Source organism: Pelecanus crispus, chromosome 14, assembly GCF_030463565.1.
Source record: "Pelecanus crispus isolate bPelCri1 chromosome 14, bPelCri1.pri, whole genome shotgun sequence".
NCBI classification, from domain to species: domain Eukaryota; kingdom Metazoa; phylum Chordata; class Aves; order Pelecaniformes; family Pelecanidae; genus Pelecanus; species Pelecanus crispus.
The window spans coordinates 10,471,656-10,480,099 of record NC_134656.1 but is presented as its reverse complement, the minus strand read 5'-3'; the positions used below and the strand labels follow the sequence as shown (position 1 = coordinate 10,480,099).

Genomic DNA, 8,444 nt, shown 5'->3' with positions numbered 1-8,444 from the left:
GGAAGGCGCCGGCGGCGCCGCGCACGGAGGCCGCCCCGCACGGAGGCCGCCCCGCGGGTGGGAGCCGCCGCCCCGCCCGTCCCCTCGCAGCCGCCGGCAGCGGGGCGGAAACGGGCGCTGGAGCGGCGGCGCCCGCGGGGAAGGCACGGGTGGCAGCGCCGGCCGGCTTGCCCCCGCCCAGGGAAGCGTCCGCAGAAAAGCAAACCCCGAATTAGGCAGGGAGAGCAAGCGCGGCCCTCGACCTGCTCCCCGGCCCCATCACAAGCGGCTCCTAAGGTCGCAGAGGGCACGCGGCCCTGCCGGCCCCATCGCAGCCGGCCCTGCTGAGCCGCGGCGGCAGGAAGGCACCGGCCGCAGGGACCTGCCGCTTGGCCACCCCGACCCTGGGCGCAGAATAAACACAAAGCAAAGCTCAACGATCAGGTGAGAAGCCCCACGGCAAAAGTAGTTTATTTGTAAACTGTTTCTTATTCCTGTGAGAGCACCATAACAGCTGCACAGTATAATAAAGTTATAAAGCACCTAGAACAAACAAGTTCATTTTACAATACGTTCAAGCGCTGCTGAACATGAGCTCTTAAAAATACAACTCGATATTGGCTTTGAGCGTATCTCGGCTCCCCCTCTGCAACTTGCTTCGCTCCTCGTGTTCCAGCTCCAGGGACCAGGCAAGACAGTATCGTGGCTTTTTAAAGAAGTGCAGACAGAGCTGCTTTTCCCCTCACCTGCCCGTCTTTGTACGTCTGCCTTACAGCTTTAGGGAAGGAGCGGCTGCTTTGAAACCCAAGCAATGAACGCAAGCTAAGCCTCTTTGTCCATATACATTTCAGAGATAGAAATGCCAAAGTTAGTAGAATAAAGCGCTGCTCTCTACACTTAAGTTGCAGCCTTGTTGAGTTTTGGATATTTTTCTGTTTATTCACTCATTCATTGCTGTTTACTGGAGTATTCAAGACAACAGCTGAAATGTGCCATCTACTGGACATATGTGCCTATAAATAAGAAGAAAATGCATAACCCAGACTCTGATTTGACTTGGCAGAATTCAGTCTGGTTGGTCACTAAAGTACTGGAATGCAGGTCTAAAGAATAACAGTACAGGTCGGAGCTCAGAGGGAGAACCCACACACTGCTCAGACAGCGATCCAGCAGAGACAGACATGCACGCACCGAATACTGCTAACAAATATTCAGATAATGCCTCTGCAAAGCAACTTAACCTAAGATCCATTTAATATTGAAAGTAGAGTATTTTCAAAAACTAAAGTGGCACTTCAGCTCTTCAAACTAAGCTAGTAGTGGATAAAGGATAAACAGAGCAGGAAACAGAGTATTTCAGATAGGACAGTCTAAAGAGAAAAATGGGGTTTTTTCACTCTCACACTTATGTGTACTACAGTATTAGCAAACGTAATCCATAACATTTTGTAGTGCATTTGTCCATTTAGTTTTGAACAGGGGCTTTGTCAATGTGCCCTCAGTGATTGTCTTGCCTCTAAGTTCACTTCAAAGAAGGAAGCTGTTTACAGGTACAGGTCTCTTAACAGAAGCAAGATGGTTCAGACATTCCTAGACTGAGCCAGAATTGGAAGCTTATTTTACAGTGCTAAGACTAAAAGTCTTCTATGTAATAAGTTGCACAAGAGACAAAGTTCTTTGAAGTCATCCCAACAGAGAAGTACAACAGGTATGCTGCAGCAAGACACTGAACTCCAGATACCACCTCATCTCACACTCACAAGCACAAAAACCCAACACTGCAGCAATACATTCCCATTAATAGTCCTACAGGTCCAATAATATCTAGCTTTTAGTTCTGAATACTAGAAACATTTACATTTACCTAAAATGGGTACAGCTGTCTTGGAGTGCTAAGTTGCTACTTCCTGGTCTTGGTTTTAAAAAGATGCTCTTCTGAAAATGTGTATATATACACACACACTTTTTTTTTTTTTTTAATATAGATATATGTATCTACACAAAGGCATGAGAGGATGATCAAACTGAAGAACTAGTTAGCTCAGTCCATTTCAGAAGGTTTAAACAATGGAAAAAGGATATAGTTGAAGATAGGAACCTGCAGCTACTCCAACAGACCCTTCACAACTTTAGTGGGAGAGTAATGTATATCTCTGAAGTCTCACTTAAAATAAAATTAGCTTTGTGGCACTCTATACAAGTTGTTTCCCCTCATGCCAAAGATAAAGTAGAAATAAAAGCCAGTATTAAAAAGGAAAAAAATCTGAGTATACCTTGATGTAAGCTAAATCTCCAAAGCCACTCTGAGCAAGCTCAGTCTGACTTAAATTTTTCCAAATTTACATAAATTAAAACCAGAGCATTAGCAACCCTGGAAAGCAGTAATAAGTTTACTTTTCAGGTCAAACATCCAGAATTAAAATAAACCGTCACCACTAATACATGTAAGAGGAACATGTAAGTAGTTACAGTATAAATACCCCCCCCCCCTTTTTTTTTTATTGCCTAAATTGCATAGTATAAAAGAAAGTGCTGGAGAGTGATGTACACATGTATTAAAAAAAGTAAAAGTGCTGGAAGGAAGTGGAAGAATCAGCAGGTACAAAGTGACTGCAATTTGAGACTGGAGCTTTTGTGTTCTGCTTCAGTACAGCAATCATTTGTTCAGAGAAAAGAGTGAAACATCCCGGAGGCTGCGCAGGCTGGCACTGATGTCACGCCTCTGTTTTAGATTGCATCTTCCAGTGTATTGGGTCATGTAGTTTTCAGGTACACGTCCTCTCCGGGATAGGATATCCACCATGTGGCTAAGCTTCGACCTGATAGTGGAGTAGTGGAACTGCCTCTCTTTATGCAGTTTTTGGAAATATTCTGCCCTGTGACTGCTAGAATATTCAAAGGACCGGAGAGAAGATAGTGAGCCAGCAGAGCTTGCAAGAGAGCACTGGGACGATGACGAAGACAGTGATCGCAGACTAGAACTTGATACAGCCTTTCCGGACAGAGAAGATCCTTCTTTTGACAGCTTTCTGGGAAGCAGGGGTGTTTCTGTGTACTCATCTTCCTTTGTCTGTGTCACTGCAGTCTTCAGCAAAACTGAAGTCTGAGTGCCCGTCATTCTAGCAGTGACAGAAGTCTGAGTGCCAGTTTCTGCCGTTACAGCGCTGATCTGCGTGGCAGCATTACACATGGTCACTACAGACTTCTCTTCCCATGGGCCAGTTTGAGTCGATGCACTTTTCCGTTCCACTGTGGCCTCTTGATCGCTGAACCACTCCTCTTCACAGAGGCAAGAACGCCCCAGGTTACAAGGTTTGCCTCCAGGAGTATCTTCAGCCTGATCTAGTTCTTTCAACAATTTCTTTGGAGTACTAGACAGCCTGGCAAATTCTGCTCTCAAGTTACCTTCCACAGTATATTCTTTAGGGGACTCTATTCTGTTCACCAGGTGATCGAATATCCCACTGTTCCTGCAGCTGGATGGCCACTTAGGGCTGATGGGCATCGACTGGGCATAAAGAATCCTGAACTGGAGGTCAAAATGTTCAACCACTTGACCTGACAAGAGCAGCAAGTTACTGCTGTTCAGCTTCCCATCGGACCATGTGAAACTATTGAAAACAAACCAAGACTCACAGTTAATCTCCAGTGCATTTCAACACATACAGTTACAGATAGCAAGACTTGGCTTAGAAGTGCTGTGCATAAGGAAGGTATAAAGTGGATAGACTATTCACTCTCCGTTCTGCAGGAAGAGCTCTATTTAGCCACGGCCAAGTGCTTTGCTAGCAACAAGTTGTGTAAAACAGTTTTTCAAAGCTGTTTCCAGTTTTGTGTTAGTCCCACTTAGACTCAGCTAGACCACTTGCCATTGGCATTCATTAACACCAGGCAAACAGCAAAGTTAATACATTCTTCTTGCAGAAACTCCCCCTTTCTGTAGCTTCATCAGGCACCAGCAGACCCCAGTACTTGCCTGTAGGAGCCTGTTGTCACTCTAATGCCATCAATCAACATGAACTTCTCATGGACTTTCCCAACAATTTTGGCACCTGACCTCATGTAGTACGTGTTCCCTGTGAGAGTTCGAACTCTCATCAGCTGTTTCAGAAAAGAAAGGAAAAAAGTAACATCAGATTTCAGTTAACTTCCAAAAAGTTTTGATTAGCAGTTCTACCTAGAAGCAGCTACACACACTATGGAAGATAGGAATGAAATGAACTTCCTTACATTGTCTGCATGTGAGTGTTACGAGTCACACAGTGCTAAGTTTCTGTTACGTTAGGAGAGTCTGTGGAGACAACAGCCAGTTCTAATTACTGCCCACAAAGCCAGCAGTGTTTCCGCATGCAGAGAAACTCTCACTGAGGTGAACATAAGCCTGTCCAAGCCAAGCCATAACACAGTCATGTCAGCTTATATTCAGAGAAATTAAGTAAATCACCTAGGTCACATCATCCAAACCCTTTTAAAAGAAAGCAACTATGTATTAGGAAACAAATGAGATGTTACCAGAGCTATACCACCCCTGAGCTTCCCGTGTTTCTGTTTTCCTTAGCACGCAGTTCCTTGAGCCAAAGAATAAAGCTACTTAGATCTTGCAAAATTAAACGTTTGAAAATTGTTCCTTCCTCAGGACAGGGATCACAGTGTGCACTCCACCCAGCACACCAGGTTGTTGCGCAGCATGCCTGTAGCTCCTACATACAGGTAGCGTAGGGTAGTAGGTGTGCCTTTTCCGCAAGGTTTTCGCTGAGTCCGTGAGCAGTTTCACATGTCGGATTAAAGACTGTACTGAAACCATGCGATATTGAGCCTTAATCTCCAGGAGCTGAGAAACACTTCAGAAAATCCCCTTTTGTATCAGTTACCAAACAGACAGGATGCTTTAGTCTTTCAAGGGAGTCTGAGGTTTTATAGAAGGGTAGCTTTGATATCCATAACCATAAGCTGTACCACAAAAAATAAAAACAAACCACACCCACCCACATTTAGTACTTACACTTTCCTGCTCAGGACAAACTCCCAAATTCTTGCACATTTCCAAGAAATGGGGTAGAAAGTCCTGGTCAAGAAGAATATAGACAGGGACTTTGCGGTTGTTATAGGCATCCTGAAGGTCACCAAAGATATCAATATCTGTGAAGGAATCCATCACAAGGGCAATCACCTGCAAAAAAAGCAACAATGCTCATTCAAGAGCTTTATTTTACACAAGGCTAGATCGCTGCCTCCCCCAGCCATTTTCTCCTGGTGCTATCATCAAGGCCAGATGCACATTTCTTTGTCCTGCTGCACAGACCCTGGCAAGTTGTAATAGATTCCTGTGTTCCCACAACAGTTCTGTAAATTCACTGTGTCATGGAGTGCAAAGAATAAGCCTTAAGAGGTCTTTCCCTCACACCTGCTGCTGCTGGTTTTGTACACTTTCGCAGTCTGCTTTGCTACATAATCTCCCGTCATCTGGCCTTTTGGTAACATTGGGGAAGCTGCCACAGCAGAATCCGGAATCCAGACAAGCCATCTCCACTCCAGCATGGCACACCTGCTACAGACAGCCACTGCCTGCAGGAGAATTGGCTCAAATGGCCTCCTCCCCGTCACAGCTGAAGAGCTCACAGACCCCGATTGCTTTCTCTTTGTGTGGTAGGAAGGGAATGCTGTCCCTATAAAAGTTACCAAGAGATAAACTAGTTCTGCGACAAAAGTTTTTCGCTATTTCCAGGCTCTTACTAGATGCGTTCTGACTTTCCATCCCATACCTTCACAAGAAATCCTTCCACTCACTCAACAGTTCTTTACAGAAGGCATGTCTAAAATGGGAAGATTTTCTCTCAAAAGGCCAAATACAGGGCCAACAGTCCTACGTTTATGAACAATCTCTCCAGCTAATTCAGAGCCACACTGCACACCATTTTGGTGCTAGAATTTTCACCCTTCAAAACCAGAAACACACATCTGTGTGGGGATACAAAGGCATAAAGGATTTGGCTTCGCGACTTGCATTTCTATTCTCTTTCTCTTAGACCAGCATCAAGGACAATGATTATACAACTGCTGCGGGCACCTGGCACCCACCCTTATCAGATACATAAGGCATCTACACACTGCTGGAACACACCCAAGGCATACACATGTGCGTGCAGCACAGCTGCTCTGTGTGTGGCATTGCCTGTACTCAGAGGAAACATTTCCCACAAGAACAGGTGAAGCTTTGCATTCACACCTGTGCCCTGCTCCCTAAGGGATTGGCTCCATATGGATGAGTTCTTACGTATAAGACACACAGGCACGTTGGTATTTCTAGATGAAGTTAGTTTATGCTTGTGCTTCTTGCATGTCTCCTGTGCTTTTCTCCACCCTATCACTTGTCTAAGTGTCAAATGAAGATAAAGAAAAATAAGATGCTTTTGACAAGACTAAATGAGTAAGAAAATAACCCCTGAAAACAGAACAATTCATGCTAAACCCCTTGGAAACACTGGCACCTTCAAATGACTACTCAATTAGCAGCACATTTGAGTTCTAATCACAGAATTAGCAGCTGAAAAAGAAATACACTTTTATTCAAAATGAGCAAAAGTGGTTATGTTTAGAGGATAGTGGAGGCAAGACAGCAACAATGTCCCCCTTAGCCACGCAAGCTAACTGCATTTAAGCAAGCTGAGAAGAAACTACACAGCAACTGAAGTTTTCCTGTTCCTCACGTTAATCCAAAGAACTCAGGCATGATTAAGCAACATCGCGCAGCATCTGATATTCAGTAAATTATAGGGGGTCAAAATTTCTCTCCATTCCGTGTCCATAAAAAACACTGCCCAGCTCAGGCGTGTACACGGCAGTGCAGGAACACTTGGCTCGGTGTGAGGGGAGGTGTTTGGCAGGATGCTACAAGGAAGAACATTACAAACAAGTACAGCTTTTTGGACAAACAGATGTTTGCATGGAGTTTACTCAAATCACCAGACTGGTCCTTTTCAGGTTGATGAGAACAGAGCTTTGTGACCGTTTCTGGCAAGAAGCCCATCGTTCATGTCATCCTCACACACACCCTAAGCTTCTGCTCTCAGAAGTGGGCACGGACTCAGCTCAGTTGCTAATTCAGGGTGTGCCATGTGGGAGCACAAGTTACATGCAGAGGCAGAGGTTGCTTCACCCGGCCACCCAAAGAGGAAGCTACACATTTAAATTTTAGCTAAGCCAATTGAATGGCTGCAAGCAAGAAGGGTGGTTCCCTCCTGGGGATTACAGTTAGAGGCTATAAACTCAAGTAACGTAATAAGTTACACAGAACAGTTAGAAGTTACTACTCGGATTTTTTTTAAGACATATTCTGCATCAGATCAAAACCATCCACTCCTGTAGGAGGGAAGTCCTGCTGAGAGCAGGTCTGCACATTACTTAGGGGCAATTCATGAGGAGGAAGAAGTGAAGAAGGGACACACAATCATAGGGTTACCTCTGTAGATACCATTCTTTTATAAGAAAGGATATGACACAAAAAAAGGCCTCTAAGGGCCAGTGGGAGGTTTCTGCAAGCAAATCAGTGATGTGCTCTGCAAGACGAAGGAACCTGGAATGGGAAACCATCTGCTTTGAATAAGAGCAAGATCAGCTCGGAACCAGGGGGTGGCTTGGCCACGAGCGGCAGCGGCGGCTCTGCACGCAGTACCGGGGACGGGGAAGGCCCGACCCACTGCTCTGGAGCAGTGTCAGCGGGGCGGCGAGATCTCAGGGGTGTAGCGTATCGACGGGCGCTGCTAGGACGAGTGCCGGTCCCAGTATGCACGAGCGTGTCCCAAGGAGGCTGTCTTTACTCGACAGGGGTTTTAAAGCCTCTTGGCCTTGCGTCGTGTCAGCCGAGGGCGACTGGCACCGGTCACCGATTTTGGCTCCGGCTGCTGACCCGCTGGGGAAGGGCCCCGGGCTGGGCGCTTTCGCGGGGCGCTGCCGGCAGAGCCCGCACGCCCGGGACCCGCGGCCGCTGCCCGCCGCCGGCCGGCACTCACCTGCCGGGCGGAGCGGATCTGCCGCCGCACCGCCTCCTTGCAGCCGTAGATGCTCTCCCCGCAGCCGGGCTGGAAGTGGGCCTCCACCCGCGTCAGCCCGCGGAAGGCGCCGCTGGCGAAGCCCGGCCAGCCCAGCTCCAGCGCCGGCGGCTCCAGGTCCGAGCGCTCGGGGAAGTAGGTGAGCGAGGAGGCGTCGAGGGAGGCGCCGAGCGAGGCCTCGCCCGCCGGCTCCGGGGCGGCGGCGGCGGGCGGCAGGGCGCCCCGCGCGATGGCCTGCACCTCGGGCTCCGAGAGGAACGGCGGCAGCTGCTCCCGCCGCAGGAAGGCCCGCAGCGCCTCGGGGCCGCCCGCCACCAGCTCCTCCAGCGCCAGCCGCTGCGCCTCGCTGTAGGGCCCGGGCGGCCGCGGCGGCCAGCGCCCGGCGCCCTCCTCCAGGCACTGCGACGGGTTGGCCAT

The 8,444-nt window shown here is 47.8% G+C and overlaps 1 protein-coding gene across 1 annotated transcript; it reads right to left on the bottom strand.

The window, feature by feature from the left end:
- Positions 1-2,635: 2,635 nt before the first annotated feature.
- LOC104025985 (protein FAM83D) lies at positions 2,636-8,444 on the bottom strand. The gene is made up of 4 exons (XM_075721271.1): positions 7,989-8,444; positions 4,982-5,149; positions 3,956-4,080; positions 2,636-3,590 (listed from the first exon to the last, which is right to left on the bottom strand). The coding sequence occupies exons 1-4, from the start codon at positions 8,442-8,444 to the stop codon at positions 2,636-2,638; spliced, it is 1,704 nt and encodes a 567-aa protein (XP_075577386.1).